The 22,220-nt window shown below is 33.2% G+C and overlaps 2 protein-coding genes across 6 annotated transcripts in view; one reads left to right on the top strand and one right to left on the bottom strand.

The window, feature by feature from the left end:
• Nucleotides 1–22,220, top strand: part of LOC142977735 (neo-calmodulin-like) — a 248,629-nt gene that overhangs the window by 177,476 nt on the left and 48,933 nt on the right. The gene's annotated exons all lie outside the window — the stretch shown is intronic.
• Nucleotides 2,483–22,220, bottom strand: part of LOC142977869 (troponin C-like) — a 32,385-nt gene continuing 12,647 nt past the window's right edge. Inside the window, exons 4-6 of the mRNA XM_076121986.1 lie at nt 14,666–14,782; nt 4,045–4,176; nt 2,483–2,556 (exon numbers count right to left, since the gene is read on the bottom strand). Of these exons, the coding sequence (XP_075978101.1) occupies nt 2,528–2,556; nt 4,045–4,176; nt 14,666–14,782 (278 nt within the window). The 3' untranslated portion in view covers nt 2,483–2,527. The remainder of the gene's footprint in view (nt 2,557–4,044; nt 4,177–14,665; nt 14,783–22,220) is intronic.

The raw sequence follows: 22,220 nt of genomic DNA, 5'->3' as shown, positions 1-22,220 counted from the left end.
ATACTTCTTCACTCTAACTACTCGAAATAAAAGACTATTACTACACTTTCAAACAAAAATATACCTACTTTTAACTTGTCAAATTTTGGCATTTTTATCAACCGGCTGCAAGCTTCCCGTCACGTCAGAAAAACGGTACCAAAAGCAATTTATACGTGTGGGAACATGTGAGGCGTGAAACATTGGCCGCCGGTGCAATATTGGAATATGAGAAACGCGGGAAAAGATTGCACGCCGGCCATTTTGTAGTGAATGGAATCATTCTCTCTATGTTTATTGTCATGGACTGTAATTGTCTGTGTACTGTGAAGTATAATAATTAGCTCTGTGTGTTTTAGTCGTGAAAATTAAGTTATTATTTTTTTTTTAGCCAAATTCTCTCTTTCGTATTAGAGGTTAACCGCGGGACCGGCTAACCACGCGGTTATAGTTTATAAGATTATACTTATTATAAATACGATAATTACAGATTTTAAATATTCAAAATTCCACAAGGCCTAGGCTTCCTGCATAATATAGAATATCAAATTTAATTTCATCATAAGAGTGTATCACAACATAAAAATCCAACCTCCTGGGTAACAGTCAACCATATTTTTTCAACCGTTAACCGTCCCACTGCTGGACAAGGGTCTCCTCCCAAACGAAGGAGGATTTTAGCCTTGAATCCATTTACACCCAGAATTTAATTATTAAACATGTGCGACAAATTTGTGTTTCCAAATCCCTGTGTTGTTTCTCCGCTAATCTTAAGACCCACTTTATTAATTATTCCTAACGTCCTTTCTTTAATATTAAATCAAACGATACATTCTACTTACCATTCTTTTTGTCCAGCAGCCCTAATCCCTAGGGGTGCCACAAAGCAGTTTACATTTCTTTGTCCAGTTTCATGTTTCATGTGTTAATGAACTCTTCGCCTTTTGTCTTTGAAACCTTTGTCACTTTGAAGGAAAAGAATTAATGTGGAAAGGATAGGATGGAGATACGTTAGGCTTTAGATGCTAATCTTGTAACGTGAATTGTTAATGTAGGTACTTTTTCTTTGGAAATACTTTTACAGTATGTATAGTTTAACTTAGTAGAGAGCTATTTATACAAGGATTTCAAGAGAAGAGGTAAATTCATACATACATACGTCATACAAACATTCATTCATACATGCATACATAAAATTACTGCCTTTTTCCCATAGGAGTAGCCTGGGACCAAAGATCGCCACTTAATACGATCCTTACAAACTTGCCTTGTCTGATTCACATCCATACATCTTGTCATACAAGACCGCCGCTTTTTCAAGACATTGCCGATATGATTTGTATATGTTACTGTAAAAGCCCGAACTGTGGTAAATCCTAAGATTTTCCGGTATAACCTAAGATTTTCCAAGTCACAATGGTAAAAGTCCGAACAAGCCAGAGTTTAAAAACTATATTACGATATATAAAAAAATCCTCCTTCATTACTATGTTTATAACTATTTCACGGTATAGTTTCTAGGGCGTTCCTTTCCGGCAGGTACATACATATAATAAAGAATTTAGAACTTATATAACCCGCACGTTTTTACACCTGACAATGTTTTGTTTCGTGCGGCTCTCTACTAAGTTGTAGAACTATAAATATTTACCCTTAAAATTATTGGTTTTGAATACTGATTTTTAATTATTATACTTATGCGTGTAATCAATAACAAGCAAGAGTTAAAATATAAATTCTATATTTCATTATAAACATTTTATTTACAGACATAATGAATAAGTAACAAAATAGTCGCTTTTTATAATATTACAAGCAAATTATAACAAAAATAACTAGTGCGTAGCATAAAATATTTATCTTAACTTAAAGCAGCAATGAAGGCAGAATATTTTCTTTATTTTCTAAAGTATTTTATTGAAGAAGAAACCAATATTTTGCTGAGCGTGACTTAAAATTATGATCAAGAAAAAAAGTATCTTATACATTTCTATTTACTACTAAATTAACTATTCCGGTGCGATTACGAAGTTTCAAAACTATTGCGTCGTTAAAATTTTCTTATCGGGCGTTCGACATTCAATTTGTATTTTTTATAAAAACGCAGGTCTTAATATGCGCTTTATGAACAACAGATTACTAGTCAATCAAAATCCAAATTGCTCGATTTTTAAAGGTCTACTTTAATTCAACGAGAGAAGATAATTTAAAAGGTTTTTATTACCACATTTACTTTCCGTTAAATATAATTGCGGCACAAACATGGTCGAACACAAGTATGCTCCTCCGAAACTTTCGTCTTTTAATTAATTATGAAAAAAAATTGTTTAAAACCAATAAAAAAATGTACTTCCATTGTATTATTTTATTGTTTTTTCATGTAAAATATTTCAATTAAAGTAGACCCATTCAACGACAGCAATTCGTAATTGCATCTTTAACTACTTAATATAGGCCTAATTCTCACAAAAATTATAACCTATACTTAAATAAAACACAGATAAAACTAAAATATGTTTTTATTATGTGTTACCTCGATGTTGATCTCCTAATCGCCTGTCATCATCGCCATGAACTCTGAAACAGTCATTATTATAATGTTCGTTTGTCCTTCCTGCGTCTAAGTGACTTTTGTTCCTGTTTCACCGTCCTCCGTTTTTAAAGAGCCACTTTGTTAAATTGAGCATTTTGACTCGCGTTTTACAGTTGTATGAGACTGATTTTCCTTTTTTTTTTGTTGTTGTGGGTTTTATAGTACTGGGTTCTGTTCAGCAATGCTCGGTACTCATAAACATTGAGTAGTTATACTCGATCCAGTAAAACTCTTTTGCAATGGGTGCTTTCGAGTATTCGAAATTCTCATATGTTTTGAAAAACTATCTGGTACTGCTAAAATATTGTATCCGTGTACCTTTAGGAATAGGTATTCTTATTATAATGGGTGGGATTCGAACCCACTGATCCCATTATATTTCCAGAAGAAAACAATATAAACGAAAGTCTTCTGTAAATATTAGTTTAAAGTTTAATTTGAGTCTAGCGGAAGAACGGAAAGTGAATTCTTAAAACTAAAATGTTCATTTATTTACGTCGCCATATAATAGAGATTAAAACAAGGTGAGCGTCTTTCAGATATTTCCCAAGAATTTCCGCGATTCCCTTTTCATAGTAGTTCGTGTATTAAAAGTGTTGAAGATTAAAATGTCTTTATTACTTTGTACTGAGTCTCACTTCCGTTGCAGTGTAAATTGAGTTGGCAAGAGCTAAAGAAATTTATAATATTTCTTAAGAAATCATGACATCAACATTTTCAAGTCAAAATATTGTCTAATTAAGGTTTCCGTAAGTAATAACATTTGGCGGTAACATTTTAGAGTTTCTATATTCAGTTGAAATGTCATAAATTATCTAGTTTAAAGTTATTATAGCAAATTATGCCTTAGTTTGACGTTAATCGTGCGTAGGATAAAATATATGAATATTAGGAACTTCCTTAAGTAGTTTTAGAGCGATATAATTGACAGTAGTGTACGTCTTACTCAGGCGTTCTAAATATATCCTGTTTTTAGTTTGCTTGCCATACATATTAAGCTTCATATTTATAGACAAGGTGTCTAACACAGTACAGACTATTACTACTGCGCATGAGAGGAATGTCATACTCGCATAAACTTTATGAAAAATGTATGGAGATGACAGTTTTTTGTTTATTGTGCTGCACGTTTGCTGTGAATTGTGATGAACGAGCACATTTAGTTAATATGTATATTCAATACCTTTACATACTTCTAGGGATATTTAAATATACAGTATTTCGGCTTTAAAATATTATAATTTCATGGACATAATGAGCATTTGCTGTGCCGCATTTTTTGACACAAGACCCTACCGTTTTTTTAGTTCAAAAAAAATGTTCCTGCGAAATATACTACGAACGTTGATTATTTCCCTATATTTGAAAAGATACGTCAAACTCATTACTACTTCTAGTAAGAAAATGGCCTACAAATGTTAAGAAAACTCTAGGTTTTACTCTATAAATAATATTAGTAAAGTGTTTCTTACCGTCATAGTCGACGGTCCCTGAGGAATCAGTGTCGATTTCAGCGATCATCTCATCGACCTGGTCTGGTGTGAGCTGCTCGTCCAACGCCGCTAAGATCTCGCGCAGGCTCGATGTGGGGATGTAGCCGTTGCCTGAAAAATATTGGTTCAAAATTTAAGACATTTGTCTTTTTTAACTGCACGTTTAGCGCAGTGGTTTAAGTAGTCACCTCGCCGCAACAACCGTAGCGCCGCGTGTGGTGGGTTCGAATTCCACCCCGGACAAATCTTTGTGTGATGAGCACGAGTATTTGTTCTGAGTCAGGTTATCAATTTATCTATATAAGTATGTATCTAGTTTTTAAGCGGAGCTACTCCACTTCCCAGTTTAATATTAAGAAATCCATGAGGTTACCTTTCTTCCTCTTTGACAAAGACGTAAAATTTAATAGCTTTTTGACTCACGTTTTAATTTTTTTATTTTTGAAGTAGCTGCAACGTGTCTGTCAAAATGAAATAAGCTGCTCTGACATATAATCATAATGTTTGCTGTGTGCCTAATTAATCCACTTATGCCCAATAACATTGACTAAGAGTTAACCTGTCACTTGTCAACCATGACCGTGAACACATTTTTACAGCTTAGATTAACGTGTATTCCAATAGATATTTGTAGAATCCGTAAGCTCAGTCACAAATCTTACAACAAAATTACGCACAGCAATTTACAAAGAAAAACATCAATAAGGAATCGAAACATAAATTGTCAAGCCCTTCGGTCGACAATCACATCAAGATGAAACACATTATCTAAGCCCACGCACGTCGCAAGACCATACCCTTGGCCATCAGACAAACATCATTACTAGATTGACATTATTTTTTGATACAGACAACCTATATTTTGTCCGATGACATTTGCGTGACACCACGACACGAACACACAAAAATATACAAAAAGTTTCTTTGTTTTGACATCCATATATCAAGATTAGTCAGCTGAGAATGTTTGACAAATAGTTTGAGATGAGGATTTGTTTCAAAATTTATGAGTTTTTTTCAAACAGGCGGCAGAACAGTAATTTGTTTATAATTATGGACTATTGAAGTGTTTAAAATTGACATGTTTATTGTAGAGAGACTCGTTGACGGACTAAATAAGCTTGATGAAATCCGATGATGTTGGACAAAAATGCGTAATTTCGTGATTATTATCGGAGCAGTGGATAATGGAACAGTTATTGACGACAGATGTTGCTGTTGCTGATTATTTTAAGAACAAAATTGACCACATTTCATTGTCAAAATTCTTGCAACTTTTGTTTTGTTCTTACGTGATGTAGATAGCCATTTTAGTGTACTCAAAGATCATACACGAAATCTTAATTTGTAATTTGTAATTTTATATAATTAGAGTTCTTTTAGTCTTATCTTAGTAGGTGGTCTTCGTATTAGTCATCTCTTACACGCGTATAAACTCTATAAAAAACAAAATTTACATTTCGTTCTAATCCTCTAGGTTTATTTACAAACTTTTTACATTGAAACTGAAAAAGCTAATCAAAATGCTTCGCTAATTGACGAATAAAAAGCGTATCAATCGGCGGTGCTATCATTAGATATCTGGGCATAGTTTGGCAGTGCAAAACACCCAAGCCAGTCGATAAAACAAGTGATTTATAAGTTTACGTAAATAAATAGAATCAGATGCATGGCGTCAGAGCTGTTCAAATGAATGTCTTTACTCAATTCAAAGAGCCGTGTTAAACTGGGCGACAAATATTTTCGGCCTGCATTCGATCAAGCGTTGACACCTGCCGATAGTATTGGCTTGCGATTCGTGAATTGAGAAATCGTACTAAGAATACACTACGGTTAAAAATATGTGTAAACAGGCTCTAAATTTCGGTTTTCTTTTTGATATTGGACATTAAAGTTCGCAATTTTGAAGAATGTTAATTTCTTTAACGATTTATCTTGTCACGGTTTTCGTTATTTTATAGCCCACTAAAATTTATTTAGACCTGAAATACCTTCTATTTATTTATATTTATATTATTGCAATTGAACATAATCACATCACGATATTTATATTATATTTTTCTAAGTGCAAAATCTTGTTGGAGTAAAAATATTCTCTTAAGAAAGTATATTAATAATGAGTCACACCAGCACATCAAAATATGACTATTAAACATACTGCATTAAATTTGTGTACTTATGCTGATAATAATAGTTTTTGTTTTATCAAAATCGGGTCAAAATTACCGAAGTTACAGCGTTATAAAGTTTCACTGCATTTTTAAATTTGCGTTGCTTCGCGCGCTATGCGCTGACGTCACGTCGCTACAGACACGCTAGTTCGACTGCGGGTGATGCGGAGTTTTGACTTGAAAAGTGATTTACATTTAATATTTAAAGAGTCTGTGTATGTGTATGTGTTATAAATTTAATCATCGTGTTTTTTGTAAAATAAGCCTCCACTAAGATATCCTCGATCTCGATCGCCACGCACACAATCATCAACTAGACCCAGGTAAAGAAAGTTGAACTTGTATACTACTAATAATATTATTGTGTGTAGTTAACAATAAAATTGAAAGTTTGTTACAACTGGCATTACAAATAATGAGTGTTACGTACCTACCAAGTGTAAATTTGGAAAATATAGTTTTAATATAACACTAGCTGACCCGCGCAACTTCGCTTGCGTCATATCTAAATTCGCTCTTTAGGGGGGTAGAAAGAGGGGGTAAGTTTGTATGAAACTCCGTTAGTTTTGGAGCTAATTCGATTAAAATTAATATTTGGCTATATATTTAGAAATTAAGAATGACGCAATAAATATTTTTGGAAATTCTGCCTTAACGGGGGTGAAAAAGTTTCTATGAAACTACGTCGGTTTTGAAGCTAAGACTATAAAAAATAAAGTTGTTTAGCAAGCTATGTTGGTCATGATCTCCTGGTCACTGTGAAAAGGAATATATAGATTTTAGATTTGATAGAGCCTTTTTTTAGTTTTTTAGGCCTAATTATGATCGGAAAATAGATCTACAGCTACCAGGAGATCACGACTAATTGGTGTTGCTATTTCCATATTCTGTTCTTCTAGCATGATCAAACACGGTCGAGCGGGATAAAAAGTATCCTATGTCCATCTCCTGGCTCTAAGCTACCTCCCAACCAATTTTCAGCCTAATCTGTTCTGCCGTTCTTTAGTTATAAGTGGTGTAACTAACACGACTTTCTTTTATATATATAGATTATAAAAAAAAAAATTGTCACCCTGCCTCTGATTTTAGTCAGGTTGATGGCTATCATATGAACGCATGAATCTACTCTGTAGGATGTCTCATATGATTGGGTGTGTAATGAGAACTTTTAATTAAACAATTTAATTTTGATATTATTAGATTTAATAAACATGAGTTCTTTTTTTAAAACAAAAAACCAACGCCAACTCAACCGCCGCGCTCGGCTCGCCGCCGCCTGTGAGGTCATTGAACTGCTCATTAAATAGTACCTATCCACTGTTTAGTAGAAGTTCATTGCTAGCTAGGTATGAACATGATATGGCATCTTGATCTTGAGGAAGTGTTCAAAAGGCAATAAACTTCTATTTAACATTTGCGCTTGACAGTATCTGAACCGGGCTTTAAGTTTTAGATTAGGTGTCTCTTGCAAAAATATAAAACAGTTTAGGTACATAGTACAGAAAAAATCATTTTTTGGGGTGTTTTTTCACTGGACTTAGTACACATAGGAACAATACAATATTTTCTAACCATTTTGTTTGTCCACTATAAGCAAAACAAATTATTTAAAGCGAAACCGCGAGAGACAACGAGCCTATGTAGGTATCGGCAAGTACTAACGAAATAGCAGTGTCGTGAGATGACGTCACACGTCCGTGCGGCCGCTTCGCCAGAGTTTGGCGCGAAGGCCATACTTTGACGTTTAATATCTCGGTCATTTTTGAAGATACGAAAAAAATAAAAACAGATTTTTTATCCTTGAAGTACCTAGTTTTTAAATATGCTCATAACAAAAATCATTGGTGTGACTCATTCTGAATTAGATTAGCCAATGTTATTAAATTTGCTCACATGTAGAGATTAAAATGACATAAAACAGTGGTTTGTCTCCACTCAGCTATGATAAAGTAGTAATAAAAAGAGAATTTTCTACAGCGACAATATAACACGGTGCGAGTAATAAAATTGCGAGTGTAGTTATAAAAAGATAGTCTATAGTCTATTTAGTCGTGACACATTGTCGTGTGAAGTAGTCTAAATATAGACTAGGTTCAGTATTTGTTTTTTTAATACTTGTGACTAGTTTTGAAAGAATTTTAAGTGAACGTTTGAAGGAGTTTTTCGTCTATCCTACTAAAATTATTAATACGAAAGTTTGTTAGAATGGATGTATGTATGTTCGATACTCTTTCACGCAAAAAGTACTGAATGGTTTCTGATGAGATTTAGTACTCAGATAGTTTATAACCTGGATTAACACATAGGATTATTTTTCCGTGGGAAACCACCAAAACTCAGGAAAACTGGTCGGTTTTAAAAGAAATCTTATACTTTACTTAAGTAAATAAAGTAGTATAATATATTTCCTGACAAAAATAAACAGTGTCCCTTTGCATGAAAATTAATTTACTACCCCATTCAAAATATTACACGTACGAAATTCAAAGGGTTTTGTACACTCACCGGCATAGATTTGTAAAATATAGTCACATTTTAATACGTGAGGTTAGAGTATATTTTGCAGGTTTTAAATTCTCGCGACTTCTACATATAATATTTTAATGCAACGGGTCTTAATCACGATAAAAAATTAAAGGTTATACCTTTCTTGTCTACCTGGCGTTTTAATCGAATTCAATCAATGTAAATAATATTAAGTATTATACGTTTGACTAGTAAAATGCGTGTCTGTCCATGTGTCTTTCTGTGTATTTGTGGTATCGTAGCACCTAGACAAGTGAACCAATAAGGTTGTAAACCATCTTTTTAATTAATTTGTTCACTACGGCGACAGTCAGTTAGTTATACGAGTAATGTTTACAGTGTTTTTGCGCATGACTGTACTTACTAAGCCGGGTTTCTCTTGTAACCAAAATAAAAGCCTTTTAATACTCAATACGGTTCACCCCTTACCTTAATATATTATGATTTATATGGATTCACAGAAGGTGTTGTGTTTCCCAGTGATTACATATAAAACACATTGTACGTAAATTATTCATTTGTGAATTTATAAAATGATATATTCGTAAATGATTTTTTACTCTACATACATACATACATAATTTCACATCTTTTTTCTTTCTTTCTTTTCTTTCCTTCTTTTCTTTCCTTCTTTCATTCTTCCCATAGGTAGAAACCAGAAAACGCCACTCAGTATGGTTCTTACAAACTTCCTTATTACAAACGTACTCTTATTGCTTTAACTTATAACTTTGATTAATAAGTATGGAGACTATCAATTACTAGACAAAGTTATTTAGTGAACAATAGTTTTCAACAGTGAAATAATCAACTCTACGATAATATTTATAATATTTAATAAACGTGTTGAAATGTAATTTATCGTTATTTAATCCCAATTTACGGGACGTTCGGATGTAATTGAATATCTTTTATCACTCCCATCCCGATACTATATCGAAATACTGCATTTCAGTTACATTGACTACTACGCAGATGTTAATATATTATTATGAGCTCATATAATATAATGCGAACTTACAAAAAACAGCTCACCTTTTCTTCTTTTTTTTTACACAACTCCAGCACTAAGAATTGCTCTTGTGTCGCGGAGACTTTTACAAACATACAAACAACAACACAAAGTACAACAAGACCCGAAACAATGGCTGCAACACGGAATAAATTACTACAATACGGAATAACTTTTTCCTTGTGGGAATCGAACCCAAGACCTTCGGCCGCACTACTAGCGGCATGACGACCACCTTGACCACTGCGCCGCAGAGGCCATCGAAAAGTTTTCATAAATTATAGTGTAGAATTTAATCTATGAACCAGCCGCGGTCATCTAATACGATCTGGAGGACAAAATGCCACAATAATCACACTATAAAGTGCACAAATATCAAAAAAATAAGAAATTTCGATTGTACATCAACGATTTTTACACAAATACCGCAACTATTATACATACTTCATCGTAATTCACCTTCAAACGAAAGTATTTGAGATCATAAATTGATATTTTTATTTCTTTTACACTTGTCACGAGTTATCTGAGTTTATTATCTCACGCTGTATTTCTATCAGCAGTCAGAGGTGAGCCTGGCGGTGGTCCAACAAATCGATCGGGCGGACTATCGCGAACAATTATCACTGGAAGCTTGTTGATAACACCATAAATTGAATTTTAGGTATTACGGGATTACGCTGCGGGTACAGTGATTAATGATGGATTAAGGTTTTTTTATTTGTTTGTACGCTTTGCTTTAAACAAAGTATTAGAGAAATAAAGCGGTAAACCGAATGTAAAGCCAATGTTTTTATTTCAATTAAAATAGTGTTTCTTTTGCGGATGCTAGTAATCCTGCTTAATATTTCAAATGTGATTTCTTTTATCTATCTCGATGTTTCTTATGATTAATGGATTTCGATAAGATCTGACACACAGAGAGCTAACTACCAGGTAATCGTGGTTGTAAAAATGTATCAAATAATACATCTAATACAAAAAAATTGCGACGCAGACGAAGTGGCAAGGTAAAATCTAATTAATTATCCCGCTTAAATGTATGGCACTAATTTAACAAAGAAGACAAGGATACCTACATTTTTTAAGGCTTGTTTGAATGTAAAAAGTCCCATCTAGTCTTTATTAAAAAAGGGTATGAATGTACAGCACATATAGGACGCTTTCATAAAGATAACTCCCTTTTTTCATTAAATACTCAGGTGGTATACATTTGGAGTAGATGTGTCAAATTATCTATTACTAACTAAACTAACCATCTATACTTAATATTATAAAGCTGAAGAGTTTGTTTGTTTGTTTGTTTGTTTGAACGCGCTAATCTCAGGAACTACTGATCCGATTTGGAAAATTCTTTCAGTGTTTGATAGCCTATAATTACATACATCAGTCAGCCTAGCCTTTGTTCTAATTATGTTGGAGTCGGCTTCCAGTCTTACCGGATGCAGGTTTTTCAGTGTTAGATAGCTACTTTATCGAGGAAGGTTATAGGCTATATACCATCACGCTACGACTAATAGGAGCAGAGCAGCAGTGAAAAATGTTACAAAAACGGGAAAAAAAATGATTTATTTTTTCTTATGTGACGCTAGCGAAGTTGCGCGGGTCAGCTAGTAACTAATAAACTTAGACCAATTCGGGCCAGTCCGCTTCTTTCACAATATTTTGCAAAATTAAAAAGAAGAATGAAATATTTTTGAACAGTATTTTCTAAAGCAATACTAGAGACAAAACAAGAAACTTTCATTTGAAACAAATCTCTAACTACGGACCATACTCAATGCAAACACACCCTCCCACATTCTAAAACAAACCTTAACATACAAGAAATAAGGTACAAAATTGTATCAATGTAGTCAGTGTAAAGTATATAAAGTATATTGCTATCCGCAAAGTTCTCAGTTCAATTTCCGTATGTAACAACCATTTGTTTCGAAACGGTTTAAGTTTTTAACCAGTTTAATCCGGTTTTTCATCCGGTTTGTACCAGTTTCGATTGATTTTTTGCTTGTTACAAATTGGACTTTATTAATGTTGTGTTGTTGTATTGTTACCAAAGATTACTTTGTTACATACATAGATACATACAAATATATTATGACGATTTATTCCCATCGGGGTAGGCAGAAACCAAAACGCATCCGTTTTAATTATGTTTCTAAATCCAATGTAACGCCATCAATATTTATTTTTGGTTTCGTTTCCTTATAAACAATTAAACCCATTTTGCCAATTTCGCCCGGTTTAAGTTTGTATCCCGAGCTAGCTAAAATGTAAATTTTATCTGAGTCTGGTTATTAATTTAGTGATATATATAAGTATACATATATTTAGAAGTATAAAAGTATATTTATCAGTTATTTGGTTACCATAGTACAACCTCTGCTTAGTTTGTATACAAACGACTGTGTGTGAGTTGTCCAATGATATATGTATATTTATTCATTTATGCCACAAGGGAATTAACAAAACATAATATACCTAAGTATATTCGGTACAATTAACCGGCAACAAAGTATTTGTACCGTAAGGGATTGAAAATAGTCATTAAAACAATTGCGCGTGCCAATTCTAAAATCGTCTCTTATTTGATTGTTTTTGTCTTAAACTGTTCCGCGAGGATTACAATTAAAGGAATTTATTTCAGTGTATTTGCGTACTTTGTTTGTATGTTTGTTAAGTATTTTGCGATGTTGTGTTACTAGAAACTTCTTTAAAAAAATGTATTTTCATTATTGTTATTTATTGACTATAAAGGCTATTTTTAAGCCTTTAAAGTGCCTACAAAATGGTCCTGCCTATGTAAATGAGAGAGAAAATAAACAAAATTGAGCAGTTTTCAGCAGTTTTATAGTAATTTGCCACTGTGGGTGACGACAGAGAAAATATGATAAAATAAATAATACAATTTGTTAAAAGCGTATATCAGAAATTCAGCATATTTGTTCAAACGGAAATATCTTCTTCCATTGTAAGGGTAGCAGATGGCAACGACAACTTAACGTGCCTCGAAGTATTGCCTTAAAAAACTACGAAGAAAATACGTGTTACTTCAAATAAGCCAACAGATTTCCAAAGCCCATTTTATTTAATTCCTCGGTCGTCAGCTTGCGTAAAGCTGTCAAAACTAAACACCCTCTAAGTATTAAAAAAGCAATAAATGAAACAATTTGAAATCTCAATTCTTCGCAACATAAAAAAGTTAATAGCATTTCTGTAATTAAATCTCCATTTGCGAAAATCTTTAATGAAAAAAGTATGTAACAAAACAACCCAATTTCCATTACCCTGGTTTTATGAAAAAAAAATGAATTATGCTTCCTGCACTTGTTTATGACTGCGATAATTAATGAGTGCTTTCTTGCCAACCTTAAAAATTAAATTTATTGTCTGTGCATTTAAAAAATTGCTTTGATTTTCTTTTTTTTGCTCGATTGTTTGAACAATTGGACATTTACGGATGGGGTAACATTAGTCAATGTAATATGTATAGTTTGTTAAGCTGAGGCTAATCTCATAAGCTTTGTAAAAACATACATTAAGAGCTTCTACACGCATATAAATATATGTAAGAATTGTCTCTACGAATTAACGAGCAATTTCTGAGTGTCAAGATGTATTTGTTTTTTCATCTCTTTTTAAAATGTCACTCGAAATTTTTCGCGATAAATTTCAATTGGTCTAGTTTTAGGATAAGAACGCTTTGTGTTTATTTCTGTATGTACAGTCAAGTAATAGGCATTTGTGTTCTATTTTAGTGATTGAAAAAAATGTGATTCACAATTAGATTTGTTGAAATTCGAGTGTTGTAGGCGTGGCAAGAACGATGACTGTCGTTAACTTTCGCTTGTGTTCTAATTTAAAAAGAAAACAATCGTCATATAATCAGACTAATTTCTACTTCTTGTTGTTTGACTTGCCATGTACTATTAGTTTGGAGAGACAGATCGTAATTATTCACAACATTAAATGTATTATCCACAAGTTCAAATCAATAAAATGTGAAACAACATTTATCTAAAACGGCGCCATGTTTACGTTTCTTCAGTTTCTAGAATCAAAACAATTAACAGATTGTTGCCATACATTAAAACGTAAACTGCACATGCAGTAATATTTATAAGAACAATTTGGCACAAATAAAACAATTTAAAAGGGAAAAAGAAAGCAACGATCTCATTACTTACTAAAACGCATAAAGCGGATATAAATTAGGAAGTCAACGAGAAATTTTCAATTAAATTTTAATGGGTTCGCATCTCGGGGTGAAGAAGAAGAATTGACGATAATAAATATACATACCGCGGCCATTTTGTTACGTGAAGACCTTATTACGATTATTCACGGCGCTTATTTTGTTTTGTTGGATTGTTAAATTAAATCTGTTTCTCTCTTAAATTAAACGTGTGAAAAGGATAGAGCTATTGGCTGTTCTCTACAATGTTTCCTATAGTAAACATGTTTACGAATTTTGGTCGTATTCGAGTGTTGCTTAAGCATAATTTCCTGAATTTAGTTGAATTATTGATCTATTAATCATCTGCAAAAGATGAATACAGGCCAACGATGATGCGAAATTTTCTGGATTTTGGTATTATAGTTTTGTCAGTAAATTAGGTTTAAACTTAATAAAAAATGTTTTTTCAAAATACGCTATGGCTCTGATCTCTTTTTTGCGACTCGGTTCCAGAAATCGTTCCTTCAGATGTTTTCGTCAACAAAAAAAATACTAAAGCAATTCATAAAAATTGTAGTATAACCATTTTACAGATACTGTTATATATTTTCAATGCTATATTGGCTCTGTAACACTACTTTCATATCTTATACCTGTATTAGCTGTTGGTCGACCACGTAATAAATAAATAAATATAGGTAAAGTTGTACATACCTTCTTTGTCGTAAAGTCTGAAGGCTTCTTTAAGTTCCTTCTGTAAGGCCTCATCGTCTTCGTCGAGAAAATGAGTGGCTACTCGGACGAAAGAGTCGAAGTTCAACGTGCCAAGCGCTGTAAACAACACACATACGTTATAATAAATTTAGCCCATTAATGTCCCACTGCTGGGCAAGGGTCTCCTCCCGTAATGAGGGAGGGGTTAGGCCCTGAGTCCACCACGCTGGCCAAGTGCGGGTTGGGGACTTTGCATGCCCTCAATAAATGTATTAAACAAATTTTGCAAGGTTTCCTCACGATGTTTTCCTTCACCGTTGGAGCATGTGATAATTATTTCTAATACACACATAACTTCGAAAAGTCATTGGTGTGTTGCCTCGGGTTCGAACCTGCGACCACTTGCGTGGGAGGTGCCAACTTATACCACTCGGCTATCACCGCTCTATCTATATAGTATACAAAAATACATAGGTACAATGTTTTTCTAATGACAAGTAGAGATTTTGCGTTCTATAATTACGAGGTTATAAGTTTTTGGTTACCAATTAGTCCGACTCTACTCTTATTCAGATTTAACTATAATAAAATTGTATATTAATTGGTGTATTTCAGCACGATTTGTAATTTCTTATAGTCACATTTCAAAATAAAGCAAGATGGTCCTCAACGACAAAATGTATGTATGTGAATGAAGCTAAGAAAGTTTGTGAGAATCGCACCAAGTAGCATTCTCTGCTCTGTGCCATTCCCTATGGAGAGAATGGGTTATTTAATGTATGTTGTATGTATGTACAGTAGGGTGGTCCACCGATATAGGGGAAAATTTTTTTTTCAAATAGAAGTTTCGCCACCCTCCTATTTTGTTACACCAATCATACTTATTATATATTTAAAAAATCAGCTTTTTATCTTATGTAATAGTGGATGCTCAACGGCGATGAAAATATTAAAATTTTAGTAAAATATTCAAAAAGGGTATGTGCAAGAATTTCACTACAGGTACATCAAAGTAAGACTTTTTATTGTAATAAGTAGTTAAAGGGCACATAAAACGAATGATCAAAGCAAAAACTAATTTATATTATTGTAAAAACTTTTATGATCAATCTAAAACTGAGTTAGGTAAGTCCTTTTTAGAAGTTTCAGTAGACACAATTTGCATGTTTTTTTCAACTACACGTAATAATATATTGTTTTTCTTCCTCGTCCTTAGTGAGCAAGCTATTGTAGTCTTCAAATAGTTTGACACCCCCTTCCGCAGCCTCTTTAATAACAAGCAATTATGCAACTTTTGCTTTAAAGATAATCAGCATTTTCATTCCAAACCTCAGATGGTAATTGCAAGAAAAAGTCCTTAAATCTAGTAGAAAATCTGTTTTTAGCGAACTTTCCGATGCAAAAGTATATAATGTAGAATCAAATGACAGTTAACGACTGTCACCTCGTACTGGACGAGAACTACGATCAGCATTCATTTGATGAACTGTGGCCATTTTCTCGCCACGAAAAAGCTTGTCGGAAAACAGAGCAAAGATAATAAGTTCGTCTGGCAAATACCACAGGTGATGCTTTAAGACCTTCCTTGCAGCTTTACTTATTTCAAAATCAATGGCATCGTACAATTATAACTTCTTTTAAAGTAACAAGTCATTTCTTGGTGCATCTGTTTTTAAAGGCGTTTCAATACAAGTCTTGGTGTATTTATGAGCACCAAAACTAATTAATCGAGCTATTAGCTGTTCTTAACTTTTAATTAGTTAGATTTTTCTTTTAAGGAATTATTTGTACAATAACTGCCTGTGTAAATAATGCCTGAAAAGAAAAAAATTCATAGCATAACTCAATTTAGACATCCATCGAGCGTGGTGTATTGGACCTAGGGCCAGCCAATGAATTTAGAAGGTGGTTTGTTCAAACGATCATAGTAAGTTCAATTAACTCCTTGTAGTAATCGCTTACTGGTTTTTACCCAGAATTTACGATGGTAAGAGTCTCAAGTGTGTTCAGGGCGAAATTTTCCATACCCGAATTAACAATCAGACTATCATACTGCTTTTTCGAAAAAGTGTCCCATGCATCACTGAATCTCTTGAATAGTGGTATTTGAGGAGAGCTTGACTGACCAAAGCACAGTGATTATGACTATAATTATGAAGATTTTTAATAAATTTCTCTACGCAATGGTTTAATTGTCTTGTCGAAATTCCTGATTTTTTCCATATTTCCACCACATTTTTAATAAGACCGCGCGCAGAATTTATCAAATTTATATGTTCAATAATTAAGTGGTGATAAAGAAGCAAAACTTGCCGAAGAGTAAGAGGTTGATTGAGCCTTGATAAGGGTTCCACATCTCAACAACCCAAAAGAAAAATATCGTGGTTTTGTCGAGTTATTGAACATATTTTGTCCCTAATTTATGTAACAAAACACTTTTTTTTTATATATATTTTAGTTTTAAACACTTAAGCAGTCATATATATAATGAATTAGCTTAGTTTAATACCCAAAAAAGACCTATAACAGTGAAAGAAAAATTTGCACTTTTTACAAAAAAATCTAAAGTATAACTGCTTTGAGCACCCACTTCCACTGAAGCTACCTTGTTCAAATTTTGCGACGATATTATTTCAAATACGTGTAACAAATTAAGCCCGTGGCGAAAGTGATAACTAAAAAAAAATTTTTTTGGACCACCCTAATGTACAGTCAGCTCCAAAAGTAGCTGATCATACTCAATCTTTTGAAACCCTCCTGAAGTGTGCACATTATTCCATGGAAAAAACATTTGCCATTGATTGAAATGTTTAATTCTAACTCATTCTACCTGATTTGATCAGTTATTTATTAAAGTTACGTAACACAGAGGTTTTGTAAATATGTAGTTGTTCAGCTACTTTTGGAGCTGACTGACTTCAAAACGTAATAAGTGACTATTATTGTTTTCAAACCTATTATCCTAGTCACAGAGTACATAACTTCTTTACATCATAATTACTAAGGAAATTACAGGTTAAAGACCTTTACGTCTACTAACTAAAGGCTTAGCTAATCCTTCATTTACGTCCATACATTAGCATGTGCCTAGGCATCCTGTGTTAATAGACGTAGTTGATCCAGCAATTAACATGCTAATGACGTCATTTAGTTAGTACTTAGAGTTTGTACTTTATGTCTTCATTTTGTATACTAAATTGAGAACGATATAGTTTTTATGGAACTTTTGTGTGCTATCAATTAGTAGCAATTGACTTCTTTGTTAAAAAAGATTTAACTATTATCAATAGTTGCTCAGAGTTTGGTTATGTGCCCGGTAGTGCAATAGACTCGCCTCTATTACTTAGGACTAACATTGTTAATAGTAAGACGTGGGTGTATTAAACCCCTGCCTATACCTTCTGTTATAATTTGCGTGTTATTATTGATATAATATATGTAGAACTCTGTAGAAAACTCAAACCACTACTACGTAATTATACATGACCCACAATTTCACTAGCGTTTTTCCCGCTTATACAGGCCTAATCTTGCCTATAACCTACCCCGTGATCGAAACGACCGTACAATAAATTGTTTTTTTCACATCAAAGTCGATTTATTCCTTGGTAATTATATTTAACTATATCATTATGTTTGAACATAATAAAAAAATCACGCATAATTTCATTACGTTAAAGAACTTTTTCTTGATAGCAATCTACAATCAACTACATACATGCTCTATGCTGTTTCAGTTTGTTACTTATATAATTTATAGTATTATCTATAGATAGGTAAGAAGTCACGATAACCCTGTCACTGCCGTCCTTATTTGCCCTTACAGGTGTAAGGGTATGTGGTACATTGACTCTTCAGTATTATATTATGAAATAACTATTAATGGTTAAAGTACAATGGACTTTAATTACTTTTGGAGGGTACGAAATTATGTTGTAATATTTTTGGTATTATTTTGTTATTTGGTTCTTTGATCTCTACCTACACATATAAAGGTAAAGAAGTGTAATTGTATGTATGAATTTTGATATTTTAAAGTGATGATAGTAAAGATTTTTTTTATTCTTGTGTCGTTATAATTCTTAGATTTAAAATTTAATACATAAATATACATATTTCACAAATACCAGTCAGTTATCTGATAACCGAAACTTTTGTTTCAAAAGTAGACAGAGAAATGTATATAATTCTGAAACCTAGACAGTAACTTAATTTCGTGAACTTTATGGGATCTGTGGCGCGATCTTGAAGCGCGCTACTGAAATTTTGTATAATCATAATCATTTATTTGCCAGAAATTTAGTAATAACAAAGTAATAATATATTTCGTTTAATTAATGCCCAAAACTAAGATTTGGATATCATAACTTAACTAAATTTCCGTATGGTAATAATTTTTCTTAATTCAGTGCTGTTACAAACGAATGGAGTTGCATAATTTCATTATGTTCATAAAGTCACTATTTACTATATAAATATAATTTCAAAGTAATATCAGTTCTATACAAGCCGGTGACGTAACAATAGTCGGAGCTATAACTTGGTAAAGTCCATAGTTTGAAACTCCACAATCTCTTGCAGCAGTCTCGGTGGCTGCTGCGACACGACAGTGTAGCTTTCAAGTGAATCGGGCGGGGGCGCAGTGGTAGCGGGATATAGTATCGAACAAAGAGCTTTTGCGAATGAATAGGACCTAACAATGTCTAGTAATCATGGTGTCATAGCAATACTAGATATTTTTAATCTTGTTCGAATATTTTGCTAAGTGTTTTTTTGGTTTTCATTAATTAACGTACTGAAATATTTAAATCGTAAACAAGTACTATTTAACAATATTTAGAGTGAGTTTATTTTTTCCGAAATTTGAAGTTGCAATCATGCAATACTAGTATACTTATGCAAAATTAGGTATGTCTATTTACATATACAGAAAATAAAATAATTTTTAATATATAAGTACATAAAATCACGCCTTCTTCGCACATGAGTAGACGGAGCCCTAAAAACACTTAGTGCGATTCTTATAAACTGAACGGGCTTCAATTCACGTCCATACAGTCATCTTGTCATACAGGACCGCCGGCTATGAGTACAATTTCAACATTTTTATTTATAACACAAAGACAATTAAGACATGCTTAAACCCAACCGTTAAAATAAATACTTCAAATCACATCCTAATATGTTATATAAATAAACCTCCCCCGCTACAAATCACACCACGCGCCGCAAACCAAGAACATCTGGGCGCCTCTCTAATTACTTTCCTAATTGCTGTTCGTGTCACTTGAAATGTTATTCCCTGTCATATCGTGTTAATTACAACTGCGTTACGATATAGACGACATCGCGGCACAAATATATATCTTATGTGATGACTTTGAACAAATAATTGCTTACTATTAAAGATACTCACCCTGAAATTCATAAACACACTACAAACCTATTTTAGTAAAAAAACTACTACGATATGTTTTCTCTTTTTCAGATCGCTAAGGAGTGAAAGAAACAAAACTCTTATAAGCCTTTCATACATTCATATATTTTTATGAATATGGCGATTACTGTTTAGTTTTGTCATAACTAAAAGTTATAAAAAAGGTCGATGGATGTTTCTTTAAAACTTTAAGTTAGGAGCTTCCTGATTTGATTTCATATGATTATTTAAAGGTTCGGAGAGAACAATGTCATTTTAAAATTTTATTTGGTTTTGTTTGAAGAGCTTCCGCGTAAAAGGTTCCATGTTTAATTCGTTTTATTTGATTTTGTTAGAAGAGGTTTCGCAGATAATGGTTCAATACCAATTAAATTAGATCTGTGATGCGTTTCGGAACAAAGTTCTTGCAATAAAACGTCGTTATTTAGCAGAAAATTTGTCCAATGATAGTATTTCATACAGCACTACAACCGTATGACTCGTCAACGTATTTCAAATTTAAAAGCAATGACGTATTTGGCATTCATATTCTTAGGATGCATCCTCATAACACATTCATAGCTAGAACGTCGCTTTTTAAATACTATCCAATCATCATGATCATCATCATCATTTCGACTATGGGACGTCCACTCCTAAACATAGGCCTTCCCCATAGATTTCCAGAGTGACCGATCTGATGCGGCCTGTATCCACCGGCTCCCTGCTCATATTCAATGCAGCCAATAATTCTAAGTACAGCAAACGTTATACTCTTCTACAAAATAAAGCACGGATCCTACGCGTTCCCACAAGCTTTAAAAACAGGTTAAATCTGTAACGCGATTCTGTACAGTCGGTACTGTCGAGTATCAAAATTTTGACATTAAGAATGTACTGCCAAAATATTTCCCACGACACCCGACAGAGGCGCTAATCAGATTTTCATACAAAGTTTCTCGACAAGTCGGTTGTCGGTAGTCGATAGTTGTAGAGAATCGAGCTACTGATCCTCCGCGTTACCACAAACAAGCTTTAAAAGCAGTTTAAATCTGCGTATTGAACGTTACAAAACAAAGAGAGGAATGAAATACACGCGCGTTCATGAAACGTCCTGTAGCCCTACCATGAGTTGGCGTAGTTAAAAACTAGAGTAGTTAACGTGAGAACGCAACTACAACAGTGGGCTCAAATAGGGAAAGAATGAACGACAAAGCCAATCTACATTCACTGTTGTTTAATTTAACTACACGTTATTAAATATGGCGACCCATGGTAGCAATTTTGGTACCTTAACTATCCGCTAGAGACGCTGTTCGAGTTTTACGAGAACTACAGTGTCTCCGGGAGACTATAGTTACCAACTCATGGTAGCGCTACTGTATGAATGTGCCCTTTACTCATAATTGTACTGAATATGCCAAATGACATCTGTCACGCGCGACATTTCCGAATATTATAATTATATCCTACAACAATGTTCTCCTATAATAGGTGTGCAATTAGAATAATTGGGTGCATGCCGCTAACTATGTGTGACTGAAATATTCATATAATTAATAACAATTAATACTAAGTAACGTTTAATTTAATCTGGAGTGCTTGTTTACTTCCGGCTTAATATGTTTCTGTTGTATTTTATGTTTATTTAATAGATTAAATACAGAATATCGTGGAAATTTGAAACAATTAAAGGCGGAAAATAATGACGAAAAGTAAAAAATCAATACTAGCGTACGAATTTTAAATAACTATAAAAATACTAGGCTTAGTAATTTCTCTGTGTTAAAAATGTAGATTTATAAAACTTACTTAAATAAAAATTAATCACCGAAATGTATGTATGCAACTTTTCAACGACTGAACTAAATTGAATATTTTTTAATACGTTTGTAACTCACCAAAAGTCTGTACGCGCATAACTTTCGAACAGTTAAACAAAATTGAATTAGTATTTTTTTTACTGTAGGGACAAAGTGTATAGAATCGATGGGCTCAAAATTCTCCCAAGAATGGAATCAGCGGGATATAATTGCACTGTACCCGTACGAAGTCGAGCCAATTATTAACATTTGGTCATTGTGTGCAACTTTTTAAATATGAAACGCGACTGACTGGTCATACAGTTTTTTTTTCGTT

The sequence above is a fragment of the Anticarsia gemmatalis genome, chromosome 13 (assembly GCF_050436995.1).
Source record: "Anticarsia gemmatalis isolate Benzon Research Colony breed Stoneville strain chromosome 13, ilAntGemm2 primary, whole genome shotgun sequence".
NCBI lineage: Eukaryota > Metazoa > Arthropoda > Insecta > Lepidoptera > Erebidae > Anticarsia > Anticarsia gemmatalis.
Note: the sequence above shows the minus strand (reverse complement) of the source record. Positions and strands in the feature narration are given on the sequence as shown.